This window comes from Anopheles arabiensis, chromosome 3, assembly GCF_016920715.1.
Source record: "Anopheles arabiensis isolate DONGOLA chromosome 3, AaraD3, whole genome shotgun sequence".
Lineage (NCBI taxonomy): Eukaryota > Metazoa > Arthropoda > Insecta > Diptera > Culicidae > Anopheles > Anopheles arabiensis.
The window spans coordinates 52,580,933-52,602,632 of record NC_053518.1 but is presented as its reverse complement, the minus strand read 5'-3'; the positions used below and the strand labels follow the sequence as shown (position 1 = coordinate 52,602,632).

The 21,700-nt window shown below is 38.9% G+C and overlaps 1 protein-coding gene across 4 annotated transcripts in view; it reads right to left on the bottom strand.

Moving 5' to 3' along the window:
• The window catches only part of LOC120900094 (WD repeat and FYVE domain-containing protein 3-like), a 323,997-nt gene that overhangs the window by 212,643 nt on the left and 89,654 nt on the right, over window positions 1-21,700 (bottom strand). For all 4 annotated transcript variants that reach the window (XM_040306684.1, XM_040306681.1, XM_040306683.1 and 1 more), the window contains 2 exons: window positions 21,432-21,537; window positions 20,981-21,177 (listed from right to left, as the gene is read on the bottom strand). In XM_040306684.1, coding sequence (XP_040162618.1) covers window positions 20,981-21,177; window positions 21,432-21,537 — 303 coding nt within the window. The remainder of the gene's footprint in view (window positions 1-20,980; window positions 21,178-21,431; window positions 21,538-21,700) is intronic.

Genomic DNA, 21,700 nt, shown 5'->3' with positions numbered 1-21,700 from the left:
GTGAAAATCACATTGGGTTTTTCAGTGCTGAGATCTTCTATGGCTATGAGTATTGCTATGGCTTCTGCAGAGAAAATGCTGGTATGGTTAGGTAATTTTATGGCACAATTACTGGTGGTTGATGTTATACCACAACCGGCATCGTCATTTTTCACTGATCCGTCTGTATAGATATGGTGATAAATTGAATATTTTGTGTTGACCAACGCATTGAAATGTTGTTTAACTATTGTTCTGTTGGGTTCTTGCTTGTGTAGATTTTCCATATTCCAATCAATTATTGGTTGTGGTTGGTACCATGGTCGAGACCCGTGACGAGGTTGTTTAATGACATTTGGAAGATGATAGATTGTAAGATTTAAAAATTCTTCATGTGCTCTGTTAATGAAACTGAACATTGGCATATTTTTCTCCTGTAGTCTTGCAGCGATAGCTGTTATGTTTAGTGTTGCTAGGTGATCGAATGGAAGCTGTCCGCTTTCGCATATGATCGATTCAATCGGGCTTGATTTAAAAGCTCCGGTGGCATATCTCAGAGCTGTATGGTATATTGGACCTAAAGCTTTGATAAAACGTGATTTTTGTAAGGATGCTAGTTCAATGCCATAGAATATTTTTGGAAGAAGCCAGGATTTGATGATTTTAAGCATGGTGGAGCGGGAGGGGTGGGAAGAGCTACAGGAAATCATGCGGAGTAAGTTAAGTTTATTTTTACATTCTTTTATGACGTTTGAGCAGTGTTTTGTAAAAGTTAGACGGTTATCAATTGTTATACCCAAAATTCTGGCTGATTTAACGAATGGAATCTTTGTTTTGTTTATCTTTATCGGGGTTTTTTGGAATTTTTGTCCAATTGCTGTTTGATGGACGTGAAATGTGTAGTACGTGGCACTTGTTTAGATTTAGATCATGTCCGGAACGTTTTGTTCACTGATTGATCCTTCTGATGCTCTCTGTAATATATTTTTTTTTTGCTGTTCTGCAGCAGCTTGAGGAAGTGGCAAGGATTATGTCGTCAGCGTATATGAATATTTGGGTGTGTTTGGGGATACAGTGGAGTAAGGATTCTATGCTAACCAGAAAAAGCGTTGGTGAGAGGATGGCACCTTGCGGTACACCATTTTCCATCGACTTGAAATTTGAGACTGTACTACCAACCCTAGTTTGGAAGAACCTATCATTGAGGAAGTCCTGGATGAACGCTGTGAGGCGCCCTCCAAACCCCCATTTTTTGAGCTGTTGAAGAATAGACCTTTCAGTACCTAAAGCGTGCTGGTCTACACTCAAGAGTTTTCTTGATTCCAATTCATGTATTAAACGCCTGTTTATCATTCGCTCAAGGACTTTACTGATGCAGTTAAATAATGAGATAGGTCGATAGCTGTTTTGGTCGGTTGGATCCTTTCCTGGTTTCAGTATAGGAATGGTGATGCTCAATTTCCAGTCTTCGGGTATTGTACCTTCATCCCATTTTCTGTTGTACAAGTGGAGAAGTGTTTTTTTATATGTGTATGGGAGGTTTTGCAAAAAAGGGTATGGTATATTGTCCGGGCCAGCAGATTTTCCTGTGCATCTCTTTAGACTCTATTCCAGTTCAGGCATTGAGAAGTCTTGATTGTATTGGAGATGATTAAGGTTTGGGAAAGCTATCGGTTTGGCTTTGGAGAGCTTGCTTTGGAGAGAGCTTTGGAGAGAAAAGTTGGGGAATTAGAATTAGATGATGCAGAGCTTTCATAACAGTGATTTGCTAAAGATTGCGCAACATCCTTAGGATTAGTAACGAAAGAGGAATTTTGTTGCAGTATAATGGAGCAGGTTGAAATCTTTAGCTTGCCACATAGAGCCTAGATGTTACTCCACATTTTCCGGCTGTCTGTATGAAAGTTAATTTCGTCCAAAAAGGTATCCCAGCTGTCCTTTTTGGCCTTCCGTATCCCTTCTTTAGCTAATCTGTTTGCTTCGCAGTATTCTTCCGCTAGAATTGGAGTACTTAAGTTGTCTTTGATTTTGCTGCTTTTATGTAGAGCATGAAGTAGTTTCCTCCTTTTCTTTATTAAAGAAGCTACAGTTTTGTTCCACCATGGAGCATTTCGTTTGCTTGGCTTTCCTTTTGTTTGAGGGATACTATGGTGGGCAGCTGTTAGGATAAACTGCTGTAGTTGTTCTGTATTTGGTGTGTAACCTTCAGGGATTAGTTGGGTAAGCTTTATCTGGGATAGATCCCAGTCAGCTTCCCCTAATTTCCATCTAGTTTTTGTTGGTGGATTATGCACATGCATATCAGAATAAATTAGGAGTGGAAAATGATCGCTTCCGTGGCCATCCGGAACTATTTCCATGTTAAAATTAGAGAGCATAGACCAGGGCATAACACAGTGGTCCAAAGTGTTTCCAGTTCCTCTGTTAGGGCATATTCTTGTTATTTTTGAGTTTGGTATAGGAGTGATATTGTGATGGTAGAAAACTTCCTGTAAAATATTGCCTCTGTTTGAGTTGGATTTATTGCCCCATGAATGGTGGCTTGCGTTGAGATCTCCTAGTAGTATTACTGGAGAAGAGAGTTGTGAGAGTAGTCCTGTTATATCTTCTAAAATGTTTGCGTCATTTATGTTTTTGAATGGAATGTACAGGGAAACTATAGAGCATTCTATGGGAGCATTCATTTTAATGCCTACTGCTGGAAATTGTGAGCTGATTTGTAAATATTCTGATGGATTTTTTTTTTTTTTGATGCCAATGAGTGAGCTATTTAGATTGTCATTAGTAGTTGTAATAGGGTATCATGTGTAGTTTTTAAACGGACAAGTGTAGGGAGGAATTTTTTTTTTGTTTCTTGGAGAGCAATAATTAACGGGTTGTTTTTGTTTATTAATATAGCAAGCTCGTTTAGATTTGTGATAAGATCTCTTATATTCCATGAGAGAGCGAAACATGTTTGGTGATTGTTAGAATTTCTATGATATGCGAAGAGGAAGAGAGGGGAGAATTTTTTTTGTTGGCTTTTATAAAAAGGTCGTAGAGATATAAAAACGGCGGTAATGTTCTTTTTCATGGCAAAGCTTGAGATGAATCCATATTGCATTCCGGCAGCAAGTGTGATGGCGGTTTAGGTGGGACGGCATGCGTGGGAGTGGTAGTGTGGAGATTTGGTGGTGGAGTTGTAGATTGGAGATGTATTTTGGGGGGAAGTGCTTTTTCTTCTTCTGAGTTCTTGTTTTTGTTGTTGCGTTGTCGTTTGCGTTTAGATGATGAAGCTGATTCAGTTTCTTTTTCTGTTGTAGTGGTGTCAGTGTCATTGGTTTCTTCTTGATTTTGAGTTTGTGGCTGTTTATTGTCGGCTTTGTTTAATTTTTTTGAAATTTCCTTCATTTGTGATCTCATACTGTTTAGTTCGTTGGTAAGTTCAGCGATGGTGCGAGACAGGTTTTTGAGGATTATGTCTTTTTGGTCGCTATTGTTGTTCGCGCAAGCTTGTGCAAAATTTAGTCTATTTTGGACTGAGCTTGTTGTTTGACAAGCCATACGTGCCTCTTTGTGGGTGAGATTGTTGTCTACTCGATACTTGATTATTTCTTCTTCTTTCATGTAGACTGGGCAGCTCTTATCGTATGCATTGTGTGTTCCGCTGCAGTTTGGGCATTTCACTTGTTTATTACATTCACCGTGTTCAGGTTCGCCACAATTTTTGCATAATTGGTTTGTGTTGCACCGGGTTTTTGTGTGCCCGTAGCGATAGCACTTGTGGCTCATCATTGGGCGTGGGTAATAAACTCTTGTTCTTACCTGAAAGGCACCCAGACGAATAAATTCCGGGATTTTTGGAGCTTCGATTGTCAGAAGAAAAGAGTTTGTTGGTGTTATCATTTGGTTTGTTTTTCGTATAAAGCGCCGAACCTCCACAACATTCTGTTCTTTTAGTTCTTCCATGATATCGCTATCTGGCATTCCGGATAATTCCGGAGCATAGATTACGCATCGAACTGAATTCATCGTTGCGTGCGGTACAATTGAGACTTTGGTGCCATCAATAAGCTGTATCATTTTTTGTATTTTTTCAAACTGTTTAGCGGAGCGGGTCTTTATCAGTACTTTAGAGCCGTTTTCTATTTTGATTGCCGGTAGGAAATTTCCAATCATGTTTTCGATACTTTTCCCAATTAGAAAAGGGTTGTTTAGGAAGGTTTTAGCTTCTACTAGACTCATGACCAAATATTTCAGTATGCCCAAATTACCGGTACGGTCCATCCATATCGGCATTAAATGGTTTCTATTTTCCATGGGAAAAAAAACCCATGGAGGGGCGGGGGGCCCCATCATTCTGCACTACGAAACCTGCTGTTCGTTTTTTCCAGAAATGGGACGAAGACATAAAAAAACGCACCACCTGCAAACTACAGTCAACCTAGCAAAACACGTTCACACACGTTTGTATCAGTCGCCGTGCTGTAACTGATTCTTGGAAAGTCTCTGCACACACTTTCTCACACACACACGGTATTACGGCTGTTGGCGTTTTTTTTTTGTTTTTTTTTTTTTAAGTGGCGAGCGTAGCACGGACAAGTCTGAACTGGACCACGATCAACACACGACTGTGAAACTGGATAATCCGTGGTGATCGTGGTACCGTCGTTCGAAAGCCGTTGACCCCATTCGTATGCTAAAGCCGCTAGAGAACAGTGCATTTTTTAACGCTTGTGAATTAAAAAATAAACAGTGAAACAGTGAATTAAAAAATAAACAGTGTTAAAAAAAAACTAGTTAACGCGTGTTTTATGCGAATCATTTCGATAGAGTCGACTGCTACTTGAAGTAACATTAAAAAAACAATTTCTCGCTAATTGGATTATTCGCTTATTTCGTTACCGAATAAACCAGCATGCTAAATGACGAAATGGTGTGTTGACACGTTTTGGCACGCGGAATTATGTAAACAAACACCTGTCAGCGAGTTGAAGCGAACGGATAAACCGAAGCAATTCCACCACCAAACGCAGATTGGCGCTAGCGTACGATCAGGAGATTAGGCTCTGATAAAAGCTAGATGACTAGCGCTTCATGCTAAGGTCGCAAACCTTAGCGAAAGGGTCAATGAAGGTCGAGTTTGGCACAATTAGCAGCAAGTGAGTTAGAAAGCAAACACGAGAGAGACCGGACAAATTTTTAAGCGTGCGCATTAAGTTCGAATCGCCGTTGTTGAAAATTAACGGAAATAAATTTATTTGTTACTAAAGTAACAGGTGGGTGAGATGAAAAGTACCTGCGCGTGCGGTACATGCGGTAAAAAGGCGATGGCAGACTTGGTAAAGTGTAGTGACTGCGGCCAAGCGTTTCACTTTGATTGTGTCGAGGAAGACGAAACGGTTCTAGACCGGGAGTGGTACTGTGAACCTTGCTGCAACAAGGATTTTCCGCCGGCTGAGGAACCGCGAGATGTTGAACTAGAGCAACGCGAGGTAGATCCTCCGCACGCCAACCCTTCCACCAGCCGTATTCGGCAACCTACTGTGGAAAGACGAGAGGTGTATCCTCCGTTAGTTGAACAACAACGTACCACAGAGAAAAAAGACCGTGCAGCTTGCCTTCAATTTACTACTCCATCGACTATTTTTGTGCTCTCTCCTCTTCTATAACTTCTAGTTTTTCTGTTTCCTTTCATAACGATACCCATGGCAGTAATCACCACCCGCTTTTTGTCCATAGCCATCAACTAACCCACAGCGCTCAAAACGTCCCAGGTGATAATATGAGTAGGCTGACTGGGAAAAGTACAAAATAGAAATGACATACACACTACCCTTAGATGATCCTCCCTCCCTTACACGCTTTACAGAGACAATAACAAATGCAGCCTTAACTAGTATCCCTCTTACAAAGGTTACAGTTGGATGAAAGTTCGTCCCCTGGTGGAATAAAACAGTTGCCCTTGCCAATAAGACTCAACGAAAAGCACTCAAGAGTCTACAATGCTCAAAAAAAGAAACACTATTTTTACACCGCTCATGGCCGACCAACACCAAGAAGCCAACCGGGAATCAAGAGAAGCCGTCAAATTTGCAAAAAATTTATCTTGGGGCACATTTGTTTTTAAATTTAAGCCTAAGACAACCACCAATGTAATATTCCAGCAAATTGCAATTTTATTCGGTAAAACCCACAAATCAACTCCAATCTTTCTAAAACAGAAAACACCATTATTACACTAACAGAAATACTTGAGGCTTTAGCTAGATACTTTTATGATACATCTGCAACACATAATTTTCCATCTCATTTTCTAACCCATTAATTCATTTCTGAGTCCAGACCCCTTCCAATCATTGACACCTCCGACCAAAATTACAATAGTTTTTTTTCTCTTAATGAGCTTGATTCGGCTCTTAATAAATGCCGTGGCAAGTCTTAAGGCCCAGATAACAATGGTTATCCAATGCTTCAAAATCTTCTTCACCGGTCCAAAGCAGCCCTCCTTCAGATTTACAATAATATTTGGTCTTCCGGGAACATACCGGATGACTGGAAAACCTGTTTAACAATTCTCATTCTAAACCCCAATAAATCACCACATGCAATAGATAGCTACCGCCCCATTTCTCTCCTGAATTGCATTGGCAAAATCATGGAGAGAATGGTAAATAGAAGACTGATGCAAGAATTAGAAGACCGGAACCTACTTAGTACCAATCAACACGCCTTTAGAGGTGCGAAAGGTACTGAGACATATTTTGCCGAATTTAAAGAACTTTTAGAAACTCACTACCCCAAAGGCTACCACATTGACTGTGCAATATTATATTTATGAAAAGCTTTTGACAGAACTTGGTGACATACAATTCTTGAACAGCTCAATATGTGGGGTTTTGGAGGACGCATTACATTTTATTGCTGCTGATGAAGGTCTACACAGAGTCAAAACCCACGTAATGTTTACCGACAGTGCAAGTGTTCTTCAAGCACTTGAATCTGGAACCACCCGCAACTCGAACATCCAACAACTCTGCAATATACCAAATTCACTCCAAGTCACATTCTTCTGGATTCCTAGTCACACTGGTATTCAGGGAAACGAAATAGAAGTATGACTAGCCAACTCAAATTCTCTATAAAAAAAGATAAAAAAAGATGACAAGTTGATTTTTTTATCCAACAAGGAGTCATCCACAAACACCAAGTCCAATGTAGAGCCGAATGAGTTTGTCTTAGTGTTAACCTGTGTAAGGCATGAAAAGGTAATTTCGTCTAGTAGTGGTGCGAACGTGGAAAAAATACGTGATCGTTGATCATCCAGCACAGGGGCAGTGTTTTCTTGTATGGACCAGTTCAAGGTTGACTGATTAAAATCCCCCATTAGTATGACGCTATCGTCTTCGAATTTATGTTTTTAGCGAGTCTTTGACGCATACCCATAACAACTCGATTGTTGGTGTATTAGTGAAATACATTGAAGATTGGATATCACACATTTCATAGGCTTCTAGATTAAAAATTAGAAAACCGTCTGGGTTTTGTACTGCCCAACCTAGTGGTACAACCCTGTCCACTCATGAGCGACTAATGATTCTCGACGAACGAGTTCGCCGGTAGGGCTGATTATTGTGGTAGTGTATGAATCGAGATCATGGTATCGTTTAGATGAGCCGGGGAGCAATCGCGCGATTGGGCTGTCTGTACGTACAGTGTTATTGTTAGTGCAGTGGATATTGGTGTTGGGCTGTTTATAGATAATATCAGATGAAAACTTTGTTGTGTTGCAGAGTTTTTTCTCTCAATGAATTTATTCTATGGTTGATTCGCGTGCCAGTACGGTTGAATCGCGTTCCACTACGGTCAAATCGTGTGCTGGTATCATTTCCTGAAACGTAGAGCATATTAAACTGTTTGTTCACGTTTGAAAGCTAATTCCGTCGTCGCTGATGGCAATTCGTTTGTAAAATACTAATGAAAGGTAATTATTCACAATTGGTATGCACTATTTCACAATTATTGGTAAAAACCACGAATATACATCTGTTCTCACTTTCCTCTGAATCTTTTTCTGGTTGCTATGGATCACGGTCCATGAGAATGGATCGCAATCAACTACGTCTGAATCGTTTTCCGGTTCAGGTTCATTTCCGGTCGTTCCGGTTGCTATGGATCACGGTCCATGAGAATGGATCGCAATCAACTACGTCTGAATCGTTTTCAGCTACGTCTGAATCGCTCTCAGCGATACCTTTGGTTTTTACGGTAGCTCGCGCAAATTTCATTGCGTATTCGTTTATTCCGTTTATTCCGTTTATTTACGGATTTTACGTGTCATCAGCGAATAATTACATTTTACTTGAATTTTACAAACGAATTGCCATCGGCAAAGAAGGAAGCAGCTTTCAAACGTAAACGAACAGTATACTATGCTTTACCTTTCAGAAAACCGATGGTAGCGGCACACGATTCGATCGTAGTGGCATGCGATTCGAAGCAAGCGGTTTGTGAATCGAACGTAGTTGGAAACAGGTGTAATCTCAACTAAAGAAAGCTTGAAGAAGGTTTAAAATATCAGCCGTACCCGCGAACTCGTTCGTTGCTGGGAACGTTCGTCGCGACGCTCATTTCACTCATTATTAAATGAGGCTGGCTATGAAGCCCTCTAGATAAAAAATTTGAAATCGTATTTAAAATCGTATAGATTTAGTACTAACCAACTTAGTGGTACAACCCTGTTCACTCATGAGCGTCGAACGATCTCTATGTGTATATATATATATCTATGTGTATATATATATATCTATGTGTGTATATATATATATATATATATATATATATATATATATATATATATATATATATATATATATATATATATATATATATATATATATATATATATATATATATATATATATATATATATATATATATATATATATATATATATATATATATATATATATATATATATATATATATATATATATATATATATATATATATATATATATCTATATATATATATGCTGCGTTATATAGTTATGTGGCATTGGACACCATCACGTGGCACGATACAATGCTTTACCATGTAGCAGCGCGGCACATTCCATCTCTTCTAGTTCCCACGGGCGCGCATCATCGGACACCAGCCGGGCCGACAACGCAGACAGCACGGTCGCGCGACATCGGACACCAGCCGGACGCAGACAAACATACACCGCCAACCGAGGTAGAATTAATGTGAGAGTTTAGTTTTAGTTTAGAACTCATTGGAGTAACATTTAATCTTTTTGAATAAAAAGCCGAATAATAAATGTACACCGCATAATTGGCGCAGCCGGGTAGGCACTAAAGAAAAGTGACGTCATAGTGAGAAACAGTGGAAAGTACTGAACTAATAACACAGTACATCAGTGATCCCGCAAAGTGCATCGTGATCTACGAGCATCGAGCATCCACAAGCACCAAGGACGGCAACGTCGCTGAGGAGTTGAGGATCCCCCCGCTAAGACGCACACGGAGCACCGTCATTGTTTTCTTGGCCTTCGCCCAAACACGACTTCAACATAAACCGTGTGAGTATTTAGTGTTGAGTTTCTGTGCGTGAAATCGTGTTCAGTAAAACTACCTAAATAATAACACAAGAAATCGTGGGTGAAAGAATTTAAAATTAATGTGAGTGCGCACTATCAGATAGACGCATCACACTAGTTTTATAAAATTCTTTTCATTCACGTACCTAGAGCCACTACCAGATAGAGCTTTAGGATTGGCTTTCTTTATGCCAAAAATCAAGAACAACGCTTTCAAAAAGGCCCAACAGCTGATTCAGGAAAGGATTTTTACATCTGAAACAAGTTCCGAATCAGAAGAAAGTACGGTATCTGAGGAATATTCGCACATACCAATTGCAAATTTGCAGTTATCACTTGAGCACCTAAACATGGAACCTCAAGCTCAAACTATTCAAGAGAGAGGTAATGATCAGATGGCTCGTATGATACAAGCCATCGAAAACATAAGTGCAAGATTAACGCAGCAGGAGTTGCAATGGCAAAGTACAAATGGAAACCAGGGAATAGCACACCAACGAAGTGATCCTATTCCTCGTGAAGTGACAATATCAGGTGATCCGTTCCGTATCCCTGATCCCATAAAAATGTTGCCCACATTTAATGGCAATAAAAAGCAACTCGCAAGTTGGATAGAAACAGCAGAAAAAACTCTTCGTTTATTCGAAAACCTCGTGTCACCACAAATATTTGAAATTTATGTGACAGCTGTTATAAACAAAATAGAGGGGCATGCTAAAGATGTAATTTGTACAAACGGCAACCCAAAAACGTTCAGTGAAGTGAAAGAAATTTTGATAACATCTCTAGGAGATAAACAAGATCTTTCCACGTATAACTGCCAACTCTGGCATAACAAAATGGATGGTAACGCAAACACGCATTATCAGAAAACTAAGGAACTGGTTCACAATATAAAATCGTTGGCAAAACAAAATCCTAAGTACAATCTTCATTGGGATGCCATAAACGACTTTATAGACGAATATAGTCTAGCTGCATACGTCAGTGGGCTGCAGAAACCCTATTTTGGGTATGTACAAGCTGCTGAACCCAAATCAATCGAAAATGCGTATGCATTTATTTGTAAATTTACATCAAATGAATCTAACAGAAACCTTACCCATATTCAATTAACACAATCAAAACAATACTTAGGCAACTCACATACCGCAGGGCAAGGAAATAATAAAAAACAAACAGAAAGGAAATTTAACAATACAAAAATCACATAGCCTCAGCAACAGGATTACAAACCTCGTAAACCAGTTGACACGAATCTGCCACCCGAACCGATGGAAATAGGTTCTACCAAAAGTCGACTTACTTTAAATAAGAAACAGCTGTTTAATGCTGAAATAACAAAACCCTCCGATAACGAAGAATCTGAGTCTGAGGATGAATTAGACATAAATTTTTGCTTAATTCATCCAGAAAACAAAAACACGTAAATTACTTGCCTTACATTATATCAAATACTCAAACTTATCCCACAAACATTTTGATCGATACTGGAGCAAATAAAAATATAATACGACCGGGCATTCTCCCACAAACAAGAAAGGTAAAGGAAACCAAAATAAAAAACACCGCTGGATGTAAGCACGTTACGGAGAAAGGACGTATTAATTTACTCGGTGATAATTTTCCAAATCGAACCTATTATGAGTTAAAATTTCATAATTTTTTCGACGCACTCATTGGTTCAGAACTAATGGCTAAAAACCAAGCAATAATAAATTTTAAAGAAGAAACATTTGAAATCGGAAACATGAAACTCAAATATGAAAAATATTTTCCCGATAAACAATTATATTCGCACAACTTAGAAATGGAAACATCCGTTAATGGCGATTGGTTCGTACCAACGTTTCAAAAACTTTGTAAAGGAGTTGTTATTGAGCCAGGTTTATATAGAGCTAATAACAATAAAACGACAACAAAAATTTTAAGCACAGAAAAAACAATACCTGATGTCAAAGGAAAATTAAACATAATAGTAAATAATTTTGAAACAATTTCCCCAATCCCATTACATCCAGAGCGTAGCGTTACAAATGAAGTGCTTAGTGATATAATCCGCACAGATCATTTGTCAATACTAGAGAGGGATGAACTATTCAAAACAATACTTGCAAATAAAACAGTTTTACTTAGGGCTGGAGAGAAACTTACATCTACATCTTTAATAAAACATAAAACCTTAACAACAGACGAAAACCCTGTTTACACAAAATCATATAGGTATCCACACGTTTTTAAAAAAGATGTGGAAGAGCAAATCAAGGAACTGTGCGACAACGGAATCATACAACATTCAATTAGCCCTTACTCATCGCCAGTTTGGGTTGTTCCAAAAAAGATAGACGCATCAGGAAAACGCGCGTTGTTATTAACTATCGTAAGATCAATGACAAAACCATTAACGATAAATTTCCCATCCCACAAATAGAAGAAATATTAGATTATCTTGGCAAATCAGCATATTTTACCACCTTAGATTTAAAATCAGGTTTTCATCAAATCGAAATGGACCCCGACGATCAAAAAAAGACAGCGTTTTCAACAGCTTTAGGGCATTTTGAATTTACGAGAATGCCGTTTGGCCTGAAAAATGCCCCAGCGACATTCCAGCGTGCGATGAATAATGTTTTATCAAACTATATTGGATCAATCTGCTATGTGTATCTTGATGATATAATCATAATTGGTAAAAATCTTCAAGATCACCTCAACAATGTTTCAAAAATCCTTAAGAGGTTAAGTGATTTCAATCTTAAAATACAATTAGACAAATGTGAATTTCTTCGCAGAGAAATGGAATTTCTTGGACACATTATTGCCCCTGACGGAATCAAACCTGACCCAGAAAAAATAAGAAAAATTCAAGAATGGAAACTTCCATCCAATCAAAAAGAAATAAAACAATTCTTAGGACTCGTAGGGTATTATAGACGTTTTATTAAGATTACTCAAAATTAACAAAACCCCTCACCAAATTGTTACAGAAGGATGAAAAAGTAAACCTTAATGATCAAGAATATCAGGAAGCCTTTAAACATTTAAAAAATATAATAGTTTCAGATCAAATCTTATCTTATCCTGACTTTGAACTTCCTTTTATATTAACAACTGACGCCAGCAATTATGCCCTAGGCGCCGTTTTATCACAAGTAATCGATAAAACAGAAAAACCCATAGCTTTCGCAAGCCGTACTCTAAACAAAACAGAGTCAAATTACTCCACAACAGAAAAAGAGGCACTAGCCATCATATGGGCAGTAACCAAGTTTAAGCCGTACCTGTATGGTAACAAATTCACTTTGGTTACCGATCATAAACCCCTTATTTACATTAAAAACTCAAATAAGAACGCTAAATTGATACGTTGGCGATTAGACTTAGAAAATTACGACTACGACGTAATCTATAAGACAGGAAAGACAAATGTTGTGGCAGACGCACTTAGTAGAAAAGTCGAAGTTAACAACAATCAACTAGAAAATGTTGTTTCTGTTGATCAAGTATCTGTGGAAAATAATATCAGTTCATCTTCTTCCGAAACAGCACATTCAGCAAACACATCCGATGACTATTATATGCATTTTACAGAAAGAGCTATTAATAGTTACAGAAATCAAATCATTTTTAAAGTAACGGACTCCGACTCCGTTATCACGAAACAAATTTTTCCAAACTATAAGCGAACAACTATTTGCTCCACTTCGTTTGATAATAGAAAAATTACAACATTTTTGAAAGATCATTCGAATGGAAAGCAAAATGCTGTGTTAGCTCCAGAATGCTTACTTAATTTAATTCAAGAAGTTTACAGAGAATGCTTCTGCAACACAAACTGCCATTTCATTATTACACAAAATATGGTTGAAGACGTAACTTCCGAAACAATGCAAGACATTATCATAAGAAAAGAACATGATAGAGCCCATAGAGGCATAACCGAAGTCGAAAGTCAGATTAAACGATCTTACTTTTTCCCAAACATGATCAAACGAATCAGGCAATTAATTAATTCATGTACAATTTGTACTCAACACAAATACGAACGAAAACCATATAATATAAAAAATTTCACCAAGGCCAATAGAAAATGGTCCCTTTTACAGAGTCCATATGGATATTTTCGGCATGGATAGACACTACTACCTTTCTTTAATTTGTGCATTTTCGAAGCACCTTCAACTTATAGAAATTAAATCTAGAAACATGACAGATATACGGAATGCCCTTTCACAGTTTTCAAGAAAAATCATTTGCGACCATGAAGCAGCTTTTACTAGCATTCAGTTCCAAGACTTTTTAGCTAATTTCGGAACCGTAACAGAATTCGCTTCCTCATCAGAGTCAAATGGCCAAATAGAAAAAACTCATAGTACTATCATTGAAATTTATAATACTAACAAACACAAATTCATCAATAACTCATCTCCTGAAATAGTGCAAATAGCGAACTCAATGTACAACGATACTGTTCATTCAGTCACCACTTATACCCCTAATGAAATTATTTTTAATCCAGGGTATACGATAAACCCACCAGAAATAGCCGATAACGCCGACAAAATTTTCAAAAATGTAAAAAGAACCTTCAGCTAGCTGCAAATAGAATGAAGAAAAATAACGACAAAAAGAAATTGCACCTGCTGTAAATGAAGGACATGATGTTTATATAAAGAAAAACACTAGAAAAAAGCTAGATCCACGCTTTTCAAAATCAAAATGTTTGGTTAATAATGAAAAAACCATTCAAATTGGACCAAGAAATGTCAAACGCAATAAAAATAAAATAAAACGCATAAGAACATAATTGTACATGAAACTAATATTTTTTATATATTTACAGGATTTGACGTCTCAAAAAAAGAAAAAAAAGAAAAAAAAAGAACAGACGACTGGCTGAGCACAATTTTTTATTTTTTTCATTCTCTTTTTAGCAAAAAAAAAACTAAAGAAGAAAAAAAAGGATCGCAGTGGTACGACTCATTGTCACTCATTTAAATTTAAAGCATTTAAATTAGGAAAAGAAACTTGATAAAAAAAAGGTTAGGAAATCGAAGGAATCACAGGAAATAGCAAATTAAATCATTAATTGAAAAATGAATAATTTTGAATTTAAATTTTTTTCTGCTGCACGACAAGACGTCGTCAGAATAGTTATGTTGAGGGTCATTCTAATGATAGCTCATATTAAAGCCCAAGAATTAAAAATAACTAGTTTGATTGATCAACCAATTTTAATTCTAGAGAAACATAATTGCAAAATTCAAATCGGTAATATCAATATAATACATGAGGTAAACATAACAGAAATTGAAAATACAATGCACCAATTAACTCAAGTAGCTTTTCGCCCAACCAATAGTCCTCTATCAATAATTGCGAAGCCTAAGGTTAGAAACTTATACTCTAATTTTAATCTCATAAGACCAAGGAAACGTTTGATAAGAAGCGTAGAAGCTATAGGCTCGGTTTGGAAATGGATTGGAGGAAGCCCGGATGCACATGACCTGCAAATCATCAACAGTACAATGAACGATTTGATAGAGAGTAATAATCAGCAATTCCTAGTAAATGAAAATCTTGGAATGAAAATTAAAAACCTCACCAACGAAATGAAGCAGATGATTGAAAATAGAAACGACATTCTTCTTAATGAATTAGACATGCTGACGGCAATTATCAATATAGATACAATTAACAAGATATTAGAAGATATACAAGAAGCGATATCGTTATCCAAAATGTCTATTACAAGCAGCAAACTTCTATCACCACGCGAAATTGCTATTATACAACAGCTATTAGAAGACCAAGGAGTTAAAAGCGATATTCCTGACGAGATCATTTCTTATGTCACACCTAAAATAGCAGTCAACAACAACAAACTGCTCTACATACTTAAAGTGCCAGAGTTGCAAAAGGAGGAGTCAAAAGTAATAGAACTACTAGCACTGAATCACAATAACTCGTTAATCAAAAGACTATCCAAGGCAACTCGTGAAACAGAAAAAGAAACTATATACAACAAAGAATCCAGAGAAATACGTACAAAAGTATTCTGATATCATGGATTTTTTGATAACTGCATCGCTCCATTAGTAATGGGGAAAGAGAGCCATTGTGTAGTAGTTCCGGAAAACGAAACAACAGCTAAAATGATAGGTGATAATCAACTTCTTATTGAAAACGCAAAAGATCATTTGGTAACATCCGATTGTGGACCGAACGATCGACATTTGAATGGAAACTTCTTATTAACTTTTTCTAATTGCACCATACAATTCAGAAACAAAAGCTTCACATCAGAAGAAATCCATGTCAAGAGTCCAGCTGTATATGGGACAGTATTCAACATCGCAATTCATCGAAAAGTTGTCGAAACTCCTTTAGCCTCCCTGGATGATAGAACATTGACGAATCGCAAACACATCGAACACATCTATTTGCAACAATATAAAAATATTACTTGGAATTGGAGCTTATTAACTGGACTGGGAGTGTCCACTACAGTATCTATTGCCATTATCATATTTGTCTATTTTTACTTTAGTCGTTTCATCTCAGCCATATCAAATCAGATAGAAAAGAGGAAATCTCGCTCACAGAAGTCGTCACGAAACCATCGTAGAGAAAATAATCTCGAAGACAGTTTAAACGCATGAGGACACGCTTTTTTTCACCCCCTGGAGGAGTTATGTGGCATTGGACACCATCACGTGGCACGACACAATGCTTTACCATGTTGCAGCGCGGCACATTCCATCTCTTCTAGTTCCCACGGGCGCGCATCATCGGACACCAGCCGGGCCGACAACGCAGACAGCACGGTCGCGCGACATCGGGCACCAGCCGGACGCAGACAGCTCCCACAAACATACACCGCCAACCGAGGTAGAATTAATGTGAGAGTTTAGTTTTAGTTTAGAACTCATTGGAGTAACATTTAATCTTTTGGAGTAACCGAATAATAAATGTACACCGCACAATTATATATATATATATATATATATATATATATATATATATATATATATATATATATATATATATATATATATATATATATATATATATATATATATATATATATATATGCTGCCTACACAAAATATGGTTGAAGACGTAACTTCCGAAACAATGCAAGACATTATCATAAGAAAAGAACATGATAGAGCCCATAGAGGCATAACCGAAGTCGAAAGTCAGATTAAACGATCTTACTTTTTCCCAAACATGATCAAACGAATCAGGCAATTAATTAATTCATGTACAATTTGTACTCAACACAAATACGAACGAAAACCATATAATATAAAAAATTTCACCAAGGCCAATAGAAAATGGTACCTTTTACAGAGTCCATATGGATATTTTCGGCATGGATAGACACTACTACCTTTCTTTAATTTGTGCATTTTCGAAGCACCTTCAACGTATAGAAATTAAATCTAGAAACATGACAGATATACGGAATGCCCTTTCACAGTATTTCAGAATCGGGCGCGCATCATCGGACACCAGCCGGGCCGACAACGCAGACAGCACGGTCGCGCGACATCGGACACCAGCCGGACGCAGACAGCTCCCACAAACATACACCGCCAACTGAGGTAGAATTAATGTGAGAGTTTAGTTTTAGTTTAGAACTCATTGGAGTAACATTTAATCTTTTGAATAAAAAGACGAATAATAAATGTACATATATATATATATATATATATATATATATATATATATATATATATATATATATATATATATATATATATATATATAAATATATATATATATATATATATATATATATATATATATATATATATATATATATATATATATATATATATATATATATATATATATATATATATATATATATATATATATATATATATATATATATATATATATATATATATATATATATATATATATATATATATATATATATATATATATATATATATATATATATATATATATATATATATATAGCGACCAAAGCGCCATCTGGTGCGCACACCTAGAACTACCGACAGAAAATGTTTAACGGGCTAGTTAGGCAGGGACTGCACATAAAGCTAGAGCAGGACAAACAGTGGTAGCATGCTGCACCGCAGCTATAAAAACGGTGGCTTGTTCCATACACGTTCTCTCTCGTCCTAAACGTTTCAACACCGACACGAGCCTATCCGTCCGGCTTAACCAATACATCTTCTTCTCCGGCAACTCTCGAACGAACAACACTAATTTTCGCGTCTCTCCCGAACTCACCGTTCCGCGGCTTAAAAGAAAAAATAAATCGAATTCTACCAAAAACGTAAAAAAAATAAAAAATTAGGGACCACTTTTGTGGCGCCCCTAAAACTGGTGACCCCGACGTGATCCGCAACCGACGCCGCGAATTCGTACGTGAGTGTGTGTGTGTACTACGCATCGCAAACTTGTACCGCGTTGAACGTGTTAAAACGTGCCACCGGCAGCAGAGATCGACGCAGAGAAGACAACGCGTGTGTGTGTGCCTACGACCGGGAGTGCTACCAGCGTTAGAGGTACCGGCAACGCAGCTGGCCTCCTCCCCCCTTTCCCTGTAAAGTGTGCAACGAGCGCCCTTTCATCATTCACAGGACGTTGAGTGAGGGCCGACGAAAAAACGCAGCAACGCCGTGTTAGTGCGCCCGTAGCTACACGGAGCGTTCCTGCATTCAGCGAAACAAAAGAACCACCCGCACACGCGCGCCGCCTCGAAGCGCGACAAGCGCACACACACCATCATCGGCGCAGCAGAAAAATTCCATCCTTCTTTCGACGGCTGACGCAATCGACGCAATTCCTGGAAGCGGATCGACGACAATCTCCGCTGGTGGTCTCCACGACGCCGATAACCGTCTCGCAAGCTGTTGCTACACCTAGTGCTACTGGGAACTTTCCGTTTGTGTGCGCTTCCATCTACGGGTGCGATCAAGAAGGAGGACACCTACGTCGAGTTGCGCACGCAAATTACCCAGCCGTAGCAGTAGTGACACATCGCCGCCAGCACAATTATTTCGCTCGAAGGCGAACCCGCTTGGATCCAGCCGACAAGAAAAACGACGCCGCCATTTTGTCTACACAATTCCGCCGTAAGGGAGAAGACACCATTTGCTGCTCGCGAAAAGGACGACGCACACCATCATGCGAACCGACGCACTTCATCGTTCTCACCTCTACCTGTGCATGAACGTGGAGACAACCAGGAGTATTTGCGTCATCATCACGGCTTAACACCATAGACGAGAGAGCCGCTGCCGCCATCATCGTGTTCGCGTGGATCTACCCGACCGGGAGGGCCGCTGACAGCAGGCCCCGCGAAGACACCACTACGCACGCCGTCACCACGACAACGATCATACGTCATCATCATCGTGCTATTAAGGTAAGATCCACCCTTTTACGACTAACTGCGAACATTCTGCAGCGATAAAAAATGACCCCAACGTCAATGGGAAACCGCCGCCGACCGCCGACCATGCGGTACCTCGCAACCGACCGATAACCGACCTCGCATCCGGACCGCCGAAGACGACTACCTTCCAGTCCGCGCCAGGCACCCAAGCTTTCTATTAGCTTTCGAACAACCTACCGACCACTACCTATTCGGTCAGGAGGCGTTAACTGCCAGTCTCTTTGCTCGTGCCACCATGGACCGCAACGAGGCAGTACGCAATCGACTTCTTCACCACGAACCATCGAAAACTCTCGACGATTAGTATCAACGGAAAATGATCGCCTTGCCACGTTTCTTCGTCGCTACCGATGCCGACACCTAAGCGATTAATCGAATCGATACCGAATCTGCCGCACAGCGGCCCGACCGAAAACGCTACACGCTACGTATGCCGACCTCGAAGCAGAATCCCCACATCGACCGCTACTCAAACCCTAAAGCGAGATCCTTCGCCCAACCGATGACACTACGATTCGTTTGGCAGGACCGTAAGGGGGAACAGGATTCGTCTGCTTTCCTGCCGATCCACTTGCCCAGACATCATCGAGCACTTTTTCGCTCAGCCAGGGTAACCGCTACCGACCAGCACCAATCTGCTTACCTGCTGACCCGAACGATATCAAACCGAAACGTATCGACACTTGTTTCAACGTTCCTACAGGACACCGTCTGGCACTTTGACCGATTGGAACAGTTGCTCGCCCATAGCAACATATCATTCGACCGTTGCCGCAACAAACGTATCACGCTTCATACTAAGCACTTACACAAATGTTCGAAGTAGTTTCAGATCTTTGTAACGGACAGCTACACTAATCTCCGTCAACCGCCTGAAACCAACCCAAGCAACGAACGACCACGACAATATCGGCCTCGTGACACCGTCACTCGATCGCCCGCCGATGACCGGACGCGCACATAACTCCGATGTCCCAACTGCCAGCGCCCGAACAACCGTTGACGAGCCGGCAAAACAAGACTTCGATGTCTCCGCCGTCGACACCGACCTGGACGCCGAAAGCCCGAAAGTGCACTTAATTGATTTCGCATGCACCGTCGCTACCTGCAGCTACGTCGACCGCCAGCTGCACCCCACCTCCACCTATCCCACGACATATGGAATCGATCGTATCGACCGGTGTTACCAGGGCTCAACGGAAACTCGCCTTCCTCTACGATACCAGTAACACCGCTCTAGGAGGGGAATCCTGTAGCGATCAGAGCGCCATCTGGTGCGCACACCTAGAACTACCGACAGAAAATGTTTAACGGGCTAGTTAGGCAGGGACTGCACATAAAGCTAGAGCAGGACAAACAGTGGTAGCATGCTGCACCGCAGCTATAAAAACGGTGGCTTGCTCCATACACGTTCTCTCTCGTCCTAAACGTTTCAACACCGACACGAGCATATCCGTCCGGCTTACCCAACACACACTTCTTCTCCGGCAACTCTCGAACGAACAACACTAATTTTCGCGTCTCTCCCGAACTCACCGTTCCGCGGCTTAAAAGAAAAAAATAAATCGAATTCTACCAAAAACGTAAAAAAAAAAAATTAGGGACCACTTTTGTAGCGCCCCTTAATCTATATATATATATATATATATATATATATATATATATACTAACTATAGACAGACAAACTAATATGATATTTATACACATATATATATACATAGCAAAAACTATCAAATCTGAGTTTTAAAAGAAGATTACATGTAATGGACAGCTTTTTCCGGGTAAGTAAGGTAATGAAAGTGTTAAACAGCATTTCCCAAGCCAGCTTAAAAGTGTGAAAACTATAATTTTGATAAATATTCCGAAGATTCTACAACAACCAAATTTCAGTGACGTAACGCTGAAATCAGGGCCGTAACTATTATCTTATTAAATGAAATATATGTATAGAAATCATGTAAACTTTGTTACTTACGTTTGGCAGCTTCCAGATGTCGTGCTCGGTAATATAGGATCGAAACTCCCCTTCGGCAAAGAATCGATATCATGTATTTCTTGATTACAAAGCATAGTGAATCCATCAACAATATAGCAGCATTCTTTTCCAAAAAGCAGCAATCCCTCAAAAGTATCCAAACCTTGTATACGAGCTGTTCGAAAAATGTGAGATACCTATTAAAAAAATGAAAAAATAAATTGTTTAATTCATTACTTTTGCTTTGTTTTACTTATTATTCTTTTCCCAGGTTTTTCAAGGTTTTTTGGTTGTTTACCGAACATTTTTGATTGATCCAATATTTCCGTGTGTTTCGATATTGGATTAAAATTACGATATTAAAAATCTATCGAGAAATCGTGAGACGAGCCCAAAAAATTAAGAGAACCAACCAATAAATCATGGGACACTCTGTGTAGCGTGGTTTTACCTTTTCTTTATCTTCTAAAAGTCTCAACAATATCTGACTATCCGGAAATGATACAGGCAAGTCTTCTTCATTTTCCAAATAATATTCCATTCCATAATTTAGCACGCTGCAAGGATGACAATTAATGAAAATACATGATTATCATTCTCTTATTATTTTTCAAGTCATTACTACTTATCTAGCTAGCTTATCAATAAGAAAATACTTATACTTGAAAATCTACCTAAAATCCGAAAGAGATAGATAAAAAAGCGAATAGGATGAACGCG